This window comes from Heptranchias perlo, chromosome 11 (assembly GCF_035084215.1).
Source record: "Heptranchias perlo isolate sHepPer1 chromosome 11, sHepPer1.hap1, whole genome shotgun sequence".
Lineage (NCBI taxonomy): Eukaryota > Metazoa > Chordata > Chondrichthyes > Hexanchiformes > Hexanchidae > Heptranchias > Heptranchias perlo.
The window spans coordinates 34,852,364-34,872,871 of record NC_090335.1 but is presented as its reverse complement, the minus strand read 5'-3'; the positions used below and the strand labels follow the sequence as shown (position 1 = coordinate 34,872,871).

General features: G+C 40.6%; 1 protein-coding gene across 3 annotated transcripts in view; it reads left to right on the top strand.

Moving 5' to 3' along the window:
* pola1 (polymerase (DNA directed), alpha 1) overlaps nt 1-20,508 on the top strand; it is a 212,063-nt gene that overhangs the window by 24,026 nt on the left and 167,529 nt on the right. For all 3 annotated transcript variants that reach the window (XM_067992806.1, XM_067992807.1, XM_067992808.1), the window contains exons 11-18: nt 2,701-2,813; nt 3,739-3,855; nt 3,941-4,015; nt 4,904-5,042; nt 11,684-11,838; nt 12,794-12,878; nt 14,971-15,032; nt 18,265-18,354. In XM_067992806.1, coding sequence (XP_067848907.1) covers nt 2,701-2,813; nt 3,739-3,855; nt 3,941-4,015; nt 4,904-5,042; nt 11,684-11,838; nt 12,794-12,878; nt 14,971-15,032; nt 18,265-18,354 — 836 coding nt within the window. The remainder of the gene's footprint in view (nt 1-2,700; nt 2,814-3,738; nt 3,856-3,940; nt 4,016-4,903; nt 5,043-11,683; nt 11,839-12,793; nt 12,879-14,970; nt 15,033-18,264; nt 18,355-20,508) is intronic.

Here is a 20,508-nt window from a genome sequence, read left to right as displayed (position 1 = left end):
CCCTCTTGGCCTCCTCTGTTCCAGTACACCCAGTATCTCATGTCTTTCCTAATAACAATAGATTCCCACCCCTGGTATAATCCGTACGAATGTACACTCCCTATGGCATTAGTGCCTTTCTACAATGTGGTACCTAAAATGACACACAGCATACTTAACTGTGGCCCAACCATTGTCTTGTACCATGCACTCACATTTTCAAAGAATTGCATATTTAAATCCCCAGGATGTCTCTGTCCCTCCACGTCCTTCAGCTTCTTTCCATTGAGTTTATACTCCCATTGCTTGTTTTTCCTCTGAAAATGTATTTCATTAGAAATTGCATCTGCCATTTGTCTGCCTAGTGTGTGAACCGGCCTGTCCTCCTGAAGTCTTTTACTGTCTGTCTTGCTGTTTGGCACGCCCCCTACTTTTGTGTCATCAGCAAACTTCAATATGCTATGGTCAAGTCCAAATCATCTATATCGAGAACAAAAGCGGAGCCAGCACAAACCACAGGGGCTTCTGACCCTTCTCGATCTGAGCAACACTCACTCACCCTAACCCTTTGTTGCATGTCCGTCAACTAACTTTCTATCCATTTTGTGATATTTCCTCTTGTACTGTATGCTTGAATTTTTGTAACAATTTTATTGAATGCCTTCTGAAAATCCATGCATATTACTGCTGTATCCCATTTATTCAATCAGTCAGTTCTTCAAAAAAACACTCTTAAATTTGTCAAACATTACTTGTCTTTAGCAAATTTCTGCTGGTTGTCCATGATTATGTCATGCAATTCTAAATCCTATCCAATTTGATCTCAAATTATGGATTCTGAGTTTGTCTGCATCTGATGTTGGCCTAGCAGGTCTATGGTTACCCGATTTATTCATCTTTTCTTTCTTCGACAGAAGTGTTTAAATTGGCTCAATTTGTTTATCTGAGAAAAAATTGTAGTGAAAACCTCTGCTATCTCCTCTCTGACTTCCTTCAATAGCCCAGGGTGCATGCTGTCGGGGCCCGGTGACTTACCACTTTGAGTTCTGCTAATGTTTGCAGAACCAATTCTTCTTCTACACATACCTCAGACAATTGTTCCACATCCTCCTCCAGTGCACCTATTCTCACTTTCACCATTGTTTGTAAACACTGATGTAAAGTATGTAATATCTGCACTACACCATCATCCTCCACAACTAGATTTCCTCTTTCGACTCTGAGTGGTTCTACCTTCTCTTTAATTCTTCTTCTTCTTTTATAAAAGCTGTTACTATTTACTACATCACAAAAATACAGATTATCTGGTCATTATCATATTGTTGTTTGTGGGACCTTGCTGTGCGCAAATTGGCTCCACTTCAGAAGTACTTCATTGGCTGTAAAGCACTTTGGGATGTCCTGAAGTTGTGAAAGGTGCAATATATGCAATTTTAAAAAAATATTATTTGTTAGCCTTTACCAAATTCCATTTTAGTCCTTGTAATTTAATTTCCTTTTTAACCTCTCCACTACTTTTTCTATATTGCTCATGATTTTCTTTAGTATTGTTAGCCCTTGTTTTATTGTATGGCTTCCTTTTTTAGTTTTAGTTTTAATCTACACAGAATTCTATCCTTTGCACCCCTTTTTCCCTCCTAGGAATACTTTGTACTCTATCCACCTCCTATTTGAAGACTCTCCACTGCCGATCTATCGTCCTGTTGGCTGACTTTCCTGCCCGGTTATTTTATCCTGATCCCTCCTTATCTTGCTGAACTTTGCCTTTCAGTCCAACAGCCGTTGACTTTTCAATATCCTTTACTGTTCTTGCATTAAACCTACCTAACGATGTTCTCTCTATTTCCCAGTTGTTCTTCTACTCTCCCATTAGTTATTTTCCCTACTTAATTTTCCAGAACTAAGTCAAGCAATGTTTCATCACTTCTTGGACTAGAAACATACTAATTTAAGAAGCAGTCCTGGTGCATTCTAAAAAGAATTCCCCATTTTGCCCACATTGGTACATTTATTTCAGCCTATCTTTGGATAGTTAAGATCACTCGGCATGATTGCCAACTTGTTCTTCCATATTCACCGCAACTGTCTTATTTCCACTGTTTGGTGGCCTGTAATGCACACTGCGAATTTTGCCACTTCCTTTCCTATTACTTAACTATCCGTATGGGTTCTGTCTCAACACAAATCCCGAGCATATCTCCGTGTTCTAGCACTGTGATAGAATCCTTAGTAAATTGCAACCCCATCCCTTTGTTTCCTACTTTGTCCCTCCTGAATATTTTCTAACTAGGAATGTTCAGCTCCCTGTCCTGCCTTATCCTAAGCGACATCTCTGTTAACGCTACTATACATGGGGGGGCCCAGTGTTGATTTATCTCTCTTCTCCCCCCTTGCTCCCAGCCTTTAGCTAATGGTCTTCTGAGGCCTAATATAGCACCCAACTGCTGCCTTGTCTGAGATTAGCTAAGAGCACAGTCTGAAGCTTGACCCTGACCACCTTCATCTGTAAGGCTCAGTACCAGACAGATTTTAAGAAGAAATTTACGTGTTATTAAAATGTACTCCTTAATAACTGAAAAGGTAGAGCAGCACTGCCGAGAACTAAATGAGATTTGTTCATGTCCTCCTAATGTTGTACAGATCTAATGAAAGGACTATGCAAATGCATATTTCCATTTTATATTGGAAAGACAATAACTGAACATTTTGAGTTTTCCTCAGGAGTGGTATATCTCTTTGGCAAAGTGTGGATTGAATCAGCAAAGACGCATGTCAGCTGCTGTGTGGCTGTGAGAAATATTGAGCGCACGATGTACCTGTTGCCACGAGAAACGGTATGTAACGGTCATGATCTTGCCATAAAGTTGTTTGTAATGGAACATATTCTTCAATTTTATAAACTAGTCAAATTATAGTTCACAGTATATACAGTCTGTTATTTTCAGGGAGTCAACTGTGGATCATCATCATGTGATCAAACTAGTGATTATGTGGTGGTTATGCCTTTTAGTATGGGTGCCATCACACATCAACTACCTGGAGTACAGCTCCTTTCTATAATTTAAGTTTTACAAACTATTTTCTAACTTGAAATGAAAGTTCTGATTGGCAACTTGTATCCTACTTGTTTTTATAAAAATATAATTTTCACATTTTGAGATGTTTTCTCTGGATCTGTTAAAATGTCTCCTTAAGAAATTGATTAATTTGATATGACCGCTTCTGGATTGGAAGGTTGTGGGTTCAAGCCCCACTACGGACTTGAGCACATAATGTAGGCTGATGCTTTTACAACACCGAAGGAGTGTTGCATGTCGGTGGTGCCACCTTTTGGATGAGACTTTAAACTGAGGGGCCTTGTCTGCCTGCTCGAGTAGCCACAAAAGATCCCGTGGCACTATTTGAAGAAGAGCAGGACCAAACTTTTCCCTCCATCAAAAAGATTAGCTAGTCGTTCATTTGCATGCTGCTTGCAAATTGACTGCCACGTTTGCCTACATAATAATGACTGCACGTCAAAAGTATTCTATTATTTGGGACATCCTGTGGGTGTGATTAGGTGTTATATGAATCACAGTTTGTTTGCTTGTTTGTTCTTTCAGTATTTTGTTTAATTGAGAATTGCAATTGGTATGTTATCTTGTTATCAACTTAGAGGTGCGGAGTGACCGTTTAATCTTTTTAATGTTTTTTATGGTCGTGAGATATTTTGAAAATGATAAAATATGGATTTATTGATTGTCTATAAATTCTTTTCAGCGCATAAATCTTAAAACTGGCGAGGACACAGAAACACCTGTAACTATACTGGATGTTTATCAGGAATTCAGTGAGGTGATTTCTGAAAAATACAAAATAATGAAGTTCAAATCAAAGGTTAGTTAAATATAGTGTTCCCCACAATTCAAACAGACAGTGGTATCCCAGTACTTCACTGACATGGTGATGTTTTAATTTTCAGAAAGTGGAGAAAAAGTATGCTTTTGAAATTCCAGATATCCCTGAAAATTGTGAATACTTAGAAATCAAATACACAGTAAGTATAATAAAATGCCTAAATCAGTTATACGAATGCATTCTATTTCATGTGTTTAGACCATGGGTGTTGTAGTTTGTTTTCAGGTGAACTGAATTGATTACCTTTGCTTTATATTGATAGCAGTTTTATTGCAGGAGAGGATATTGTTGTCTGCCATGTAATGGTGCTCCATGGTATACATGCAAGCTATGAAGGTTAGAGTATAATTAATCTCTCATGGGTCACTAACCTCTAAATTAATATTTTGGATTGAATAAGGGGAAGCTGGATGAGCACATGAGGGAGAAAGGAATGAAAGGATTTGTTGATAGGGTGAGATGAAGTAAATAGTGGGAGGAGGCTCGTATGGAGCATAAACACCAGCATGATGGGCCAGATGACCTGTTTCTGTGCTGTAAATTCTATGAAATAAATAAATACCGAAATCATCTGCCTCTTGGGAGTAGTTGAAGGTTTTCAGTATTTTATCAGCAAGCCTGAAAAAGTCTTTGTGAACACTTGCCTGCTCATATTTGTGTCTCAAATGAACTCTCGATTCCTGCCTCCGCCTTTCTCTCCATAGCACTATTGCTGCTTGGTCCTGCATTTGCTGTGACCGTGTCTTATGGTTAGCGGGAGGCCCGAAATGTATCTCATTCCCAATTGCTGTACAGTGCGATTTTACAGTAATGTTTCACCATAACTGCTGTATGCTGATCTGTTTCTGACTGTTTTTCCAAAAAGCTCTTTGATTACACATTAAACTTAATTTTTAATATTGCCTATTAGTGTGTTCACAATGGAAATGATAACATTTCTGTATAAACTTACACAGTGAATGCCTCAGTGTTAATTTGGTGTTTTAATAAGTGAAATGTTTGTAATTGCTACTATTACTTGATGCAGGCTGACCTGCCTTCACTTCCTTCTGACTTGAAAGGGGAAACCTTTTCTCTTGTGTTTGGCACCAATACATCAAGTCTTGAACTTCTGCTTCTGAACAGGAAGATCAAGGGACCAAGCTGGCTGGAAATCAAGGCTCCACGTAAGAATTCTAAAACATTTTTTTTGATAGAAGAAAGAGAGAACTCATTTAAACAGCACCTTTTGTGACTTCAGGACATCCCAAAGCGCTTCACAATCAATGTAATACTTTTGAATTTTAATCACTGTTGTAATGTAGGGAAATGTGGCAGCCAGTTTGTGCGCAGCAAGATCTCACAAACAGCAACGAGAGAAATGACCAAATAATTTTTTTGTGATTTTGAAATTGGCCAGGACACCAGGAGACCTGCTCTTCGAATAATGCCATGGGAGCTTTTTACATCCACCCGAGAGGGCACATGGGGCCTCAATTTAGCGTCTCATCTGAAAGATGGAATTTTTCCCACCCATTTTCTCCCTTCCTCTGCTGAAGGCTCTTTTTTTTGGTGGGTGCGGGTTCCAGCGACACCAGCAGCCTGTCACTACCGTACTGAAGGGCCATTCCTCACGTGTACACCTGAATAGCAAGTCTCTGCAGGCTACGAGTGCGAACACAGACTAACTTTTTCTCCTGATTCCAAGGACACCGAGGCCAATTATATTTCGATTAACTACTTCAGCACAGACTGGGAATGAAACGTAGGACCTTCTGTTCTGCATTCCTTCGTGCTATACATGAGGCCATTGGGGGAACACGCTAGAATCTAATTATTACAGACCACAACTATTTTGCTGGTTACATTGCATAATTTTATCCTAATAAATACTTTAAAGATACCAGCAAATCACTAGGTAGACCAGGGTTAAGAAAAAATACACAGCTAAGTCCAGAAGCTGCTTGTTTTGGGCTAGGGCTTACAAAAAGTATAAAGTTGACAGGATTCAAGTACTAATAGTACCAGTTTCCTGCTATTCAAGAAAGCTCAGCTATTTACACGGCTTAATAAAGGCCTTTAGAGAAAGAAACTGGGCTGTTGTTTCTCTTCTTCCACCACCCACCCCCCCGCCCCGCCGCCAACAAGGCACTTCACAAGTATGGTCAGTCAAACACGGACACCAAGCCAAAGGAGACATTAGAGCAAGGTGAGTTGTGATGGAGATTGAAATCAGAGGACGTCGCTCATTTAAGAGGCGGAGGGATGATCTGATCGGTGAGAAACTCAAGGTGGGGCCGGGGAAGTCGGTAAGGAACGAGGATTTTAAAGGATGGATGAGAAAGGTTGAACAAGGTGAGGTGCTCAAAAGAGGAGACGTACCAGAGGATTTGGGCGAGAGACCGAAGTGTGATTTGGTGATGAGGGCCACACCGCCACAGTGGTAGTTTGGGCGGAGCAGATGGTGGAAAGTGCAACCAGATGGGGAGGCTCCAATAATAGGCGAGATGTTGTCACCCATGAGCCAAGTTTCCATCAAAGCCGGGAGATTTCCTACAGGTTACAGTTCACTGCAAAGCTGTAGGGAAGATTTATTCAGAATTATTGTAGATGTACTGTAACCAAAGTATTTGACTTTATTAAAATCGTTTCTTTTGAACTGTGTAGTGAGTTGGAACAGATCCTTTTGCATCTTTTGAAACAGAAAATGCTTTGACATACAAACAGATAAGTGAGAAAAAGAAAAGAACTTGCATTTTATAGTATCCCCAAGATGTTCCAAAGCGCATCACAGTCCATGAATTATGTTTGAAAAGACCATCGAGCCCATCAAGCCCGCCCCATCCAGATAATTGTACACCATTGACCATAAAAGAAAGAGAAAAAACTCAGTAGCTAATACACAATTCCTCAAGGCAATGAAGCAAAGCTCCAGGAGAGCACAGTAGCCAATAACTCCTCATAATCCCAGCTAACTAGCAATTTACCTCCTACAACTGTCAAATGTCGTCTTCCTTCAGGAACTTGACATTCTGTTTTAAGAGACTCGTGAATTCATACCCATTGCACATATTGGTAATCTGTTTCAGAGGGCGATGACTCAGTGTGAGAAGCAATACTTCCTGGCATTAAATCTAGCTGTTTCCCTACAGACCTTGTATGCGTGTGCTCTCATCCTGTTATTCCTATCCAGCTGGACAGAGACCAATCCCTTCGCCATTTTAAAAACCTCAATCATCCGTCTCTAAGCTTGCTTTTCTAATAAGTAAATATCCCAAACTCTTGGCGCCTATCCTCATAACTAAAAGCTTTAAGGCTAGGTATCACTTTTTAAGAACCCTGATAGCATTCGTGTGTGGAGGATCAAAACCAGACTCTCTTTGAACTGTGCACTTATCAAAACTTATCAGAACTTATCAAGGTGATCTTGTTTTAATGGCCCTAGCAATACAACCTAAAACTCTGTTTGCTTTCCCTCTGACAGCCTCATACTGCATTTGCATCTTTAAAGAATGATCATCTGTTCTTCCCCCAGTCTCTTTCTTGATCTGTTACCTTTAAGGAGTACCCTATATGGCATAAACATTTCTGCAGCATCCCAACTCCAAACATGATGCTGCACTTGTCCGCGTTAAAGAGCACCTGCTGTACACTGACCCATTCCCCTAATTTCTCTTAAGTCAGCCTGTAGCCTATTGATTTTGTCTGAACTACTAACCCTGTACACATTTTCCTGTTATCTGTGAATTTAAGAATTATTCCATTAATGCTATTGTCAAAATCATTAAAGATGAAGACCAGCATGGAGCCTCGTGGAACTCCCCTCGTGACACGAGCCGAGGGATCCAGAGCCTGTATTTCTGCCGTATAAGGTGCTGTGTCAAGTGCTATCATTTTTTACTTTTTTGAGTGCACTTGCTGTAGAATGTCTTCACATCTAAATCAGCAGTTGGAATCTGAATTATACAAACCAGTTGTGTGTAAAACAGCAAGTTTTGTTGCACTGAAAAGCTGCACCTTGATTGCGATGGTGCAACTGACACCTGACTTTTTAATACAGAATTTGTAGATCATTTCTGTTTTCATGAATTGGGTGACTATAACTCCATGGCTGTCTCCAAGGGTATTCTATTTGGAAAGCTTGCCCCTGAAATTCCATAGGGCTTCCTCCGATCTCCTGCCATAACTTCAGCGGGAGACGTGGCAGAACCTCCTGGTAAGCGGATAAAAATGGCCATTTACGCTGTCTTTCCAGGGGTTCTGCGGATCCCCAGCAGGAGATCGGGAGAATCCCTATTGAATTTCCAGGCCCTTCTGTTCAAAGAGCTGTTCTGTGTAATTTGGATCCAAGTAGGAGTTTAATTGAAACATGCCCTGGGTTCTATTTGAACCCTTGGTATCTGTAGGTAGGAAGTGCGTGGTTTTTATGGAATAACACCCCTTGAATTTTGAGCATATTTGAGTCTGCGCTCGGGTGCAAGCGATGCATTGATGGGTACTGAGCCTAACGTGTGTTGCTACGTAATGCATGACTGGAGAGCTCAGATTAGACTGTGCATACCTACCTTCAACTCCTGTCAGTGGCTCAACTTCAAGGTGGCAAACATCCTATTAAAAAAATAGGTGTCACACCGAGTCACTGGATAGTGATCAGGCGAGGAAACCATGGATGATTTTTACTCCCTTCCCTAGACTCAGGCATTCAGACTATTTCTAGAGCTCAAACTAATGGTCCAGCAGAGATGAGCTAATTTCAGTACAGACTGAAAACGTAACCTGGGACCTTCTGATTCTTATGGCTTAGCGCTTACCCATTCGAGAGTTAATCAAAATCTTTCTATGTACTTTCTCAATTCTCTGTATTCTCATACAAGAGAGTTGATCGAAGCATAATATTTCTTGGCAAATTATTTATGCATTTGAAAATTCAGCTGTAGCATCATATAGCTCATTTAACTTTGTCTTTAGCACTATTATGATACTCTAAATGGTCTCTGATTGCTCTGTCAAGATAATTATATAAATATAGGTTTAGCATTTTGCTGTAGTGTAGTTCTTTTATTGTGCCATCACTGTGTATCATTGGGAGCACACGTATTGCCAGTGGATTTAAATTGATACTAGCTAAAATTATTTTTTTTGCCATTAATTGTGTTTTTCCAACCGACGTACATTTCTGTAACTCTGAAGGCTTGCAGCAAATCCACATGAAATACATGAAAACGCATTCTAAAGCTATTAATCTTCCAGTTGAAGAAGAGGCATCTCCATTCTCACCCTCCTTTGATGCAAGTTTAATAGTTGGGAAAGTGATATTCACTGCAGGCTATTCCAGTATGAGCAACATTAGATTGTATCATCTGTTCTCTATTGTTTAGGATGTAACCCAATCTCTTTGGGTAAACTGCACAGAATTTACTCTGTATGTGTGTGTCCAAGTGGCATAGCTACTATTGTATGAATATCACCATTCTGCTAAACTTGCAACTGAACTAGTCATTTCTGATTTTCTGTCCTTAACATCAGGGATAGTGGTGCTGAAAGATTTGTTTTTCTTTCCCATCCTACATGTTGCTAGGTAACAGTAATAAGCATTTGTAGCTTGGTGCCAATAATGATTGTAGTGTGTTGGCCTATTCCATGTTTTGTATTTGACACCAGCACTGATTGATCATCAGAAGGTCCGATGTTTGGGAGGGGGAGGCGGGCAGCAGGGTCCAGTCAGTACAAGCTGGCTACATTTATTGCCCATCCCTTGTTGGCCTGAGAAAGTAGTGGGCCATCTTGAGCAAATGCAGTTCTTGTGGCGATGGGGTGAAGACATTAAGAGTCAACCACATGGAGTGGACTAGAGTCGTGTGTAGGGCCGAGGACAGTTATTAACATTTGCTATTGCACTAAGTCGACATTTATGAACATGGATAAACAGTCTTTTTTTTGTCCTCTGATTTCCCTCCTTCAGGGGATCCACCTGAATTTTTCTGGCTCTCACCTTATGGAACATGTGAGCATGAGCATGTAGCCAATTACAAGGACACTATAGTGGCTTTATGCCATTTCTTACAATTTATTTAAGAACACCAGTGCCGCCTTTTACTGCACAACTATGCCCATAGTGTTAGTGTGATGCCAGTGAAAGGGTAGTGGAGAAGCTGAAGTTATACCAAAACTTGTGCCTGATATAAACATTTATTTTCTCCTCTTCCCTTCCTGAATGTGCTGACTCATGCTAGGGTATGATTCCAAGGGCACAGTCAACCCTCCAGTACCTTCATCAAATAGCAAGTCTTCATGTATGGACGCAGACCATGAGTGTTGGCAGAGCACTTGACATTGAGGGGCAGTACAGTCTAGCCTGATCCTTACCTCATGTTCACACAAAAACCTACTTTCTGTCATTTTTTTCCTCCCTCTTGACTTTGTCGTTGAAGCATTGAGGCCAATTATAGTGCCATTACTATTGCTGTGGCTGACATTGACTAGCTCAGCACAGAATACAAATTGAACCTAGATCCTGGTTTGTATCACATGGATAGATACATTTACCCACCAATTCTGCTTATCCAAAACTGCTGCTTGTATCGTGTCCCACTCCCCCATCACCGCTGTCCACGCTGGCTCCCTACACTGGCTCCCAGTCTCCCAACGTCTCCAATTTTAAATTCACATCCTCTGTTTAAATTGCTTCATGGCTTTACTCCTCTCTATCTCTGTTACCTCCAGCAGCCCGACTCTCCCCACCCCCGCCACCAGCACTTGGCAAACTCTATGTTCCTCTGACTGTAGCCTCTTGTGAATCCTCCCCTCCCTTTTCCCTACCATTGGAAGTGCCTTCAACTGCCTGGGTGCCAAGCTCTGGAATTCCCTCCCTAAACCCTTCTTTACCTCCTTCTTCTCCTTTAAGATCCTCCTTAAAATCCATCTCCTTCACCAAATGTTTGGTCACTCAGCTAATATCTGCTTCTTTGGCTCGGCATTTGCCTTTTACTTACTTGGAGAGGTAGTGGCCTGTCTGGTTTTGCTGCAGTTTTTTAGATTTGTGTTCACTGCATTATAGGGGTACAGTAATGTCACTGGACTAGTAATCCAGAGGACTGGGCTAATAATCCAGAGGATGAGAGGTCAGATGCCACCATGGCAGTTTGAGAATTTGAATTTAGTTTTAGAAATCTGGAAATAAAAAGCTGGTATTTGTAAAAATGACCATGAAGCTATCAGATTGTTGTAAAGCCCCAACTGGTTCACTGATAACATTCTAGGGAAGGAAAGTTGCAGTCCTTACCCCGTCTGGCCTATATATGACTCCTGTTCCACTCCAACGTGGTTGACTCTTATCTGCCCACTGTACCAAAGAAGCCGATATTAGGTGAGTGACCAAAAGCTTGGTGAAGGAGATGGATTTTAAGGATGATCTTAAAGGAGAAGAGGGAGGTGAAGAAGGGTTTAGGGAGGGAATTCCAGAGTGGCCTAGCGATTCACTTAATTGCATCAAATTGCTACGCACCGGTTCAAGATGAAGGCCCACCATCACTTTCTCAGGGAAAACTAGGGATGGGCAATAAATGCCGGCCTTGCCACCAGCGCCTTCATCCCGAGAATGAGTTGGAAAAAATAGCTTTCATTCCTTGGGTTCTCTCTCTTTACTTTTGAAACACTTTCTTTAAAATCCTGTTTTGAGTTTGAATTTGGTTTGTTTGCAGTCCTAATTGCATTTCACTGTGGCATCTGGAAAAAGAAGAGTGTCGGACATGCATATAGCAATGAAATTTTAACTTGGTGGCTTTTTGGCATGGTGTAAATGTATCTGGTTGTCTGTTTCTCTGTTCAGAGATCCCCAATCAGCCCATGAGTTGGTGCAAAGTGGAGGCAGTAGCACTGAAACTCGATCATGTGACTGTGGTAAAAGATATTGCCCCTCCTCCTCTTGTCACTATGGTAATCAGCATGAAGACTGTGCAGAATTCGAGGACTCATCAGAATGAGGTATGATTTTAAAAATGGAATCTCATTTTCAATGCGTTATTACCAGTGACCATTGACACCTGTGTCTGCCAATCCCCAAATGTTGATTATTGTGTTAACTGTTTTGGGTTTTCAGCATTAACAACGCTGAGGGTTCAATAAGATTGTTATTTTGAGATCAATTCTTCAGATAAATGTGCTTTCCCATCAAAGCTATCGGCACAGTTTCACGAGGGGCCTGCATTTTTGGCAGGTTTTGAGCTGTGGTAGGGTATTTGAAATCTGATTAGAATGATTTTTGTTGAGAAAATGCTGATGAGTTTAATATCTCAGTGTTCTTCTTACTGTTGACACCTGTAGAGAAAATAACTTAAATGCCCCACATGGAGAAAAATATAGTATATCCAAATCAAAGCTCTCAGTTGCGACCATTTTGGTGGTCCTAACTCTTCATTTTTTAAATTGGTGTTTGCATCTGAACATATAGTGGCAAGTGGGACTAAAGTCTCTCCACCTGAAGCTCAGCCTGACAGGCTGAAAATTGCCGTTTGCTACTGATTGTTCGGATCCTAAATAAAATGAGTTTGTGGTAATCTCAACCCTTGGTCCTCATTTAATGTTGGTTTATGTTTAAGCAGCAAGTGCTAATGACAGCACCGGGTTTACTTGTTGAACAGACTATACTGAGAACAAGAATGTGAATAAAATGATTTAACGAACATTTGATGCTGAATCATTTCAGGATTTGTGGTGAAACTCTGCTGGTGTTAATTCGTCTCCTTCAGTCAGTTTCTTTTTCAAACCAGTGTCCTGAATAATATCAGATCACCTTAAAACAAAATTCAAACATGGACAGAACAAAGCAAAAGGATGTTAACTGTGATTTGTATTGGAACTACATGTATTTTGAAATGAGCCTTAATAGTGAGACGCCTGTTGAAATGGATCTATTTATATCCATCTCCTTCTGTTCCAGATTGTGGCCTTGGCAGCGTTAGTTCATCACAAATTTCCTCTGGATAAAGCTGCTCCCCAGCCTCCATTCCAGGCCCATTTCTGTGGTAAATATTTTTTTGTTCCTTCAGAAAGAGGAAGTATGTAATATGCAAGAACAATGTGCTGCTGTAAACACAGATGGTTTTAATGGCTGGTATCTTTAACTGTATTGGGTGGTGGGTCATGTTTGAACACAGACCTCGTGTAGCACCTGGGTTTAAATTGAGGCAGGACTAATGGGATGGAGGCTGCCTTGCGTTCTTGTGCTAAAGCCCTAGGTGAAATGAATTTGAAATAAAAACAGAAAATGCTGGAAATACACAGCAAGATAGAAACAGAGTTAACGTTTCAGGTCAACGACCCTTCATCAGAACAGTCCAGCATCCGCAGTATTTTGCTTTTGATTTAGTGAAGTGAATTTGGTTGGTCTCGATTGTCTTCTCAGTGGCTGTCACTCATTAGCATAACATTGCCTGTAATTCAACACTAATTATAGTTTGTTCATAGAGGCGACAAGGAGGCTGGTGTAGAAGATATGGAATGTCACTGGTGTTCCATGAGGATGTTTTTCCGCTGTAAAGGCTGATTGTGAGGCATTGTTGAGAGGCTTTTCTCTGCATGCAACCTGTGTTTGATGTTGGCGCTAAGTGCAAAAGTAGAAGTTTTCTGTTTCCCAGTGCTATAACATCCTTTCTGTGATCAACACAAAATTCAACCTGCTCAAATTTTTTCTCCCAATTTTTGCCCTTTTCTCCTCCCCATTTCTCAAGATGGTGGCTCATGCTAGGGTATAGTTTCTTTGGAACTAGCCATTTCCTTGAGTAAGCCTAGAAGGTGAGTATTGGTACATTATTCAACTGTGTGGAACATCACCATTGAACCCATATACATGCATACTCAACGGAGATCGCTGGTTATCGATCGGCACTGGAAAACCTTTCAAATTATTATTCTGCACTTTCCTTCCCTGACCGAAAAGGTTAAAATGATCTGTTGTTTATATTTGTACTCTTCAAGGTGGGTGATGTCAGTGCTGGAGAGTAAAATACCTTCACTTTGGGCACTCACTGTCTGCATTCCTGTATTGGGTATAATGTAGCTTGATGCAAAGTAAAGTTCCTTCTTCTGTGCTCTTGCAATGTGCCTCAGTCCTATCTTCAGAAAGGCACCACTGCTGTAACGTTTAAAAAGTGTCCATTTTCCAAGTTGGTTGTCCCACAGGTTGAGATTGTTAAATTGTGAGGAACTCTGTCTTGTGGCTTCGTACCTACTAGGAATAGGATTTGAGATTGCCCAAAGACATTTCACACATTGCAGTAGGCAGAGAGAGCTCCCATCAGCCTGTGTTGGATTTGTCCTCCACTCCCTGAAGTACACATTGTGCTAACCCATTGTATCACCCAATATCACTTTTTTGAATAGATTTTATTCACTGTAACTGTAAAGAAAATGGTTACAGGCCAGGCACAGTTAATAACAAAAACCAAACTATGTATAGATCTCTCAATTATTTGTACAATTTCAAAAATGTGATCACCTTGTCAGAAAGATGATTTCCCTGTAAGATTCAGAATGTGACCTCTGGTCAAAGTACTGCCCGGTCCTCTGAGATAAATAGTATACAAGCTGTAATTATGTGTGTGAAAAGGCCAGAACTTCCTTGGGAATCTAAAGGTGGATTCTAGAATAAAGAGCAACAGTTTGTCGTACACATCAGTCCTTTTATATTACAATCTAGATTAAGCATTTGGCACATCCTTAATTTTCTCCAGGTGACAGGAGAATAACGACAAAATTGTTGACATTCGCAGGACAAGACATTTAGTAATTATATCACTGGTAACTCTGTGTAAATTTTCCTGAGATACGAATATTCCTAAAGATCTCTCAGTATGGCACAGTTGTGTTCCACGAGTACACATTATTCAGTTATTTCGCATACTGTTTGAGAAACCCAATGCAGGAAACTGATCTTTGGCACTTCCAAAATCATGGCACTCCTAGGACAGTATCTTAGGGAGTAATGAGCTTGGATATGCATCTGTGGGAGAGAATCAGGTTCCTTGATTTCCTTATTCATGTGTTAATCGTATCCTCGGTAAGGAAAGCTCAGTATTGAGAACATTGTTAAAATACTAATGTTGCTGTCTTTTCTAGTCATCAGCAAGCCCAGTGACTGTATCTTTCCTTACGATTTCCGGGAAGCACTGACGAGAAAAGTAAGTAATTTCTGTGTATGTGTGTCTGTACAAATGTACTATTTCTTTTGTACAAATTGTCAATTGTATCGAGTTTCTGCCAGATCTCAGAAATTACTAGGGCAATTGGGAATGCTGGGCACTGAATCTCTGATGAACTCGGTGTTGTGATCACTGTCCTGAAATATAATGTTGTTAGACCCAGGATACTGTGCTCCCAGTAGCCAACATCAATCTTGGCAGTCAAAGAATAAGCACAAGAGTGTAATGGCTATGACTGTCTTGATACGGAGGAACCCCCACCTCCAATGGAGTAAAAACGAAAGTTGCATTTACATTACATCTGGTGTCAGGGTCCAACCTGACACTGGAACAAAGTGGTGTGAGACTCCCTGCAGGAGGGTGAGGGGCCTCCCTCTGCTTCACTTGGGAAGCTGATCAGGCCTTCAAGCCTGATTTACACTCCCAGGTTTAGCATTGCTACGAAATGGCTTTGCATCGACACTTCACTTGTGCAGTGTGACTGCACCATGCAATAATGCACGAAGGAAGATTTAAACTTAATTCTTCATTTAATGAACTGTCGCATGTTTGGGCATGACTTAGAAATGCACTTTTCTCTGGCATATTATTTTCAGATCATATTGGGAAGGTTTGAAAAGTACAGAAAAAAATTAGGAATATTGGAAGGGATTGAGTTTTTTATCAACAACAACAACTTGCATTTATATAGTGCCTTTAACATAGTAAAATGTCCCAAGATGCTTCACAGGAATGATTTTCAAACAAAATTTGATACCGAGCCACATAAGGAGATATTAGGACAGGTGACCAAATGCTTGGTCAAAGAGGTAGGTTTTAAGGAGCGACTTAAAGGAGGAGAGAGAGGCGGAGAGGTTTAGGGAGGGAATTCCAGAGCTTAGGGCTCAGGCAGATGAAGGCAAGGCCGCCAATAGTGGAGAGATTAAAATCAGGGATGCGCAAGAGACCAGAATCGGAGGAGCGCAGAGTGTTATAATCGGATAGCCATGTGGTGAAGGATAGAATACTAGAGTCTGGTCTTTAGTTGTTTCCAAGCTTTTATTCATAGAGATTCCCCTTACACACACCACACACTAGTTAAGCTCTGTTATATATGGATACAAGAGAGCCCCAATTGATACACACCACCTGAATACAATTGACACTAATTGATGTCACATGGTTACAATTAACACAGATCTCCGAGGGTTGTAGGGCTGGAGGAGGTTACAGAGGTAGGAAGGGGCGAGGCCATGGAGGGATTTGAAAACAAGGATGAGAATTTTAAAATCAAGGCGTTCCTGGACTGGGAGCCAATGTAGGCGAGCACGGGGTAATGCGCGAATGGGACTTGGTGCGTGTTAGGATATGGGCAGCAGAGTTTTGGATGAGCTCAAGTTTATGGCGGGTGGAAGATGGGAGGTCGGCCAGGAGAGCATTGGAATAGTTAAGCCGAGAGGTAACAAAGGCATGGATGAGGGTTTCAGCAGCAAATGCGCTGAGGCAGGGGTGGAGACAGGTGTTGTTACGAAGGTGGTCTTGAGGATGGAGCGGATATATGATCGGAAGCTCATCTCTGGGTCATACAGGAAGCCAAGGTTGCGAACGGTCTGGTTCAGCCTCAGACAGTGGCCAGGGAGAGGATGGAGTTGGTGGCTAGGGAACGGAGTTTGTTGCAGGACCGAAGACAATGGCTTCGGTCTTCCTAATATTTAGTTGGAGGAAATTTTTGCTCATCCAGTACTGGATGTCGGACAAGCAGTGTGATAAAACAGAATTCTGTTGTCCTGGGTCAAAATGGCCATGGAGACATATTATTGGACATTTTTGTGATAAGTTGTATTTTGTGCTGGCAACTAACTTTTTTTAATTTACAAAACAAATCGTACAATAATAAATATTTGCAATGCATTGAAATGGCCAATTCTGCTGGCAGCTGCACTGTACTTGATTGATCTCTCTCTCCGTTGCCAATAGAATTGCTAACTTAGCAGTTTCAAAACTCATTAATTTTTAAAACAAAATTATGGTATCAAGTTTTTTGTGTCAAATCGTCCACCAGACCTGTCACTTTGAATCAGTTTAGGGGAGGAGAATAGTTTTACTGTTTTTTGCTATTAGTTTTACTGTTTATGGTAATAGTTATACTATTACTCATGTTACAAAAATAAACTAGAAGGGAGCACACAGTGGAACGTGCAACCTCTAGCAAGCCTCAGACAGCATTGCTGGATTCGTCTTTGTAGAAAATGGCACTATGAAAATTGGAATGTGTTTGTGACTTGAGCGACCAAATGCAAAACCTAAAAGCAAAAAAAAACTGTAAATGCTGAAAATGTGAAGCAGAAAATGCTGGAAATACTCAGCAGATTAGGCAGCATCTGTGGAGAGAACAGACAGGTTAACTCTTTGGCTGATGAAGGGTCCACACCTGAAACATTAACTTGCCTGTTCTCTCCACAGATGCTGACTGATCCGGGTGTTTTCTGTTTTTGAAATAAGTGAAACCACTGATGAGTTCTCTCATCCTTAAAACATGATGCAGCTTTTACAGCACTCTGATCTACATATTTTCATTTTAAATTATTTTTGTGTGATCTGGATGACATAATGAGTTACTGCACTTTTTCATCTATTTTTTCACCTAAATTTAAAAATAACTTTTTGAGCTTTTTGTTTGACTGCTTTTTTCTCCCCCTCTCTTACCAATGGGAGCAACTTCCAAAATATTGGATTTTCATTGGCTAAAAATCAATTTTAAGGGCTGCTTTTCCAGCCATTGGAAAGCCCTGACTCTTAAGATTGATATGGTGATTGAACGGGCCAATTTATCACAGTCATCAAATGTAGAAGGCGCTCCACTGAATGAATATACTCTGCATCCCCAAGGATCCGACAGCACATGGATGATTACATTTGTTAGTGATGCATTTAAGGGTTAAAAAGTGAAATATTTTATGAAAGAAAATAAATAGAATTTTTTAGGAAAACTAGAGATGTGTACTGTCTTGATCAAAAAAAAGGTAGAATATAAACAGAAAACCTTAGACGGCATGAATTTCAAGTGTCCACTTTTACGTCCGAGTGAACCTCCTTGATTTCGGCTGAAGGTTTAGTAATGACCCAGTGTCAGGGTGATGAGGGTGAGTTAACTTGTTTGTTTAAATTCTAGACATGCAGCATTAGGCGCTTTAATTAAAACTCTCAAACTGATTTATGCTTCTGATTTCAGAATGCCAAAGTTGAGATTGCTGCTACTGAAAGGACTCTCTTAGGCTTTTTCCTGGCAAAGATTCACAAGATTGACCCTGATGTTCTTGTGGTGAGTAGAAATTTTAAGCAATATTGCTGAAGATTGTCACAAGAAGTCATGAATATGAAAGTTCACAACTACTAAAGTAAATTCTAATGTGAAGTGTGGACACCACAGTGAACATTTAATTTTTAAAAAAAGTTGAGGCTTTTATCATAGCTATTTACAACTGACATGGCACAAATCAAATCCCATTTTTGGAACATCTGCCTTTTCAGAATCCTTGTCTCTAACTGCATGTAGTCCAAACTAACTGAGTTAGACTTGCCTGTGACTGAGTCTTTTAAAGTTCATGTTAATGTCAAACTATATTTGTCTATACATGGACTGTTTCTGAAACAGCTCAGTCAATCAGTAGTGTTTGTTTTTCCTTTTGCTTATTTATTGTGTTTGTAATTCATCAAAATTATTACAGGAATTCAAGTACAAGGTGACCTATTTGTTGGTTTAAATTTTAGCATAAATAGGCAAAAAAATCTACCCAAATTGGGACTTAGTGCTGAGTAATGTGGGAAACATACTGAAAGATCTAATATAGTTAATACATTGGTTGCATAATATGAGCATGTTATGAATGATAGGATATGTGAAATCACTAGGAAATGCTGTTCAATGGTGTCCTGACATTTTTTTAAAAAATGTGCAATATATTGTTTGCAGAAGATAGGAAAACACTTCTCCGTTTGACAGCTTGTTGGAGTATAAAAACAAGAACCAAGTTCAGATAATTTACAATAAAATTAGATGAAATGAATTTCATTGCAAGTGAAGTTGTACTTTCATGCTGGTTCTTTTATCCCCCTTCAGTCCCCCTTTCTCCAGAAGGTGTTGGCCTGTGCTGACTTAGTTTCCACAATGTGGAGATGCCGGTGATGGACTGGGGTGGACAAATGTAAGGAGCCTTACAACACCAGGTTATAGTCCAACAGCTTCCAGAAGGCATTCGACAAGGTGCCACATAAAAGATTATTACTTAAGATAAAAAATCACGGGATTGGGGGTAATATTTTGGCATGGGTGGAGGATTGGTTATCGAACAGGAAGCAGAGAGTTGGGATAAATGGTTCATTTTCGGACTGCAACCAGTAACTAGTGGTGTTCCACAGGGGTCGGTGCTGGGTCCCCAACTCTTTACAATCTATATTAACGATTTGGAGGAGGGGACCGAGTGCAACGTATCAAAATTTGCAGATGATACAAAGATGGTGAGAATCCCTACGTGGTCAGTTTTCGGTAAAATATTAAAATGCCTACGTGGCAAAGAAGCAGAATGCAAAATGGTTAGAAAGGGTTAATTAGTTAGTAACTGAGATTGGTACAGGTGGCCTGGCCTCCTGCTGGGCCATATGTTTGCGTAGTCAGCAGGTTTGCATGGTCTTATCAATGTAGGGTCTTTGATGTGAGTCAAGGACTGGTCTGAATGTCTCCATGTTTATGGCAGATCAATATAGGTAACGAGCTTAGCCAAAGTTGAAAGACATTCCAGGTTGGGAGATAAGGAACAGAAGGAACAGGGAAGAACATTCCAAGTTGGAAGGTGAGGAAGTATCCCCTTTGATGTCTAACAGCAACATGGTCAGCACATGGATTGTCTATGATTGGCCGGAAATAATGTAACCCCGCATGGCAACCTGTGCCCGGCTTATGATTGGTGTTGACTCTTGTGTTAATGATGTTCCAACCTCTATGGATTTGTATAAAGGTATGAGTCTTTGTCTTTGTCTTTGTCTCCTTATTCTGTTAGAATCATTCGGATTCTCTCAGGAATCTGAATTGAAGCTACAGACTAAGATCTGCTATTAAAGTTGTTTGAACTTTACGGTGTACTCGAATCAGTTCTTGCTGAACCAGACTGAGGGGAAAGAATCCGGATCGTCAATGGGAGGGAAAGTAGAGAGTGAGGAGGACATAAAAAACCTGCAAGGGGATATAGACAGGCTGGGTGAGTGGGCGGAGATTTGGCAGATGCAATATAATATTGGAAAATGTGAGGTTATGCACTTTGGCAGGAAAAATCAGAGAGCAAGTTATTTTCTTAATGGCGAGAGACTGGAAAGTACTGCAGTACAAAGGGATCTGGGGGTCCTAGTGCAAGAAAATCAAAAAGTTGGTATGCAGGTGCAGCAGGTGATCAAGAAAGCCAACGGAATGTTGGCTTTTATT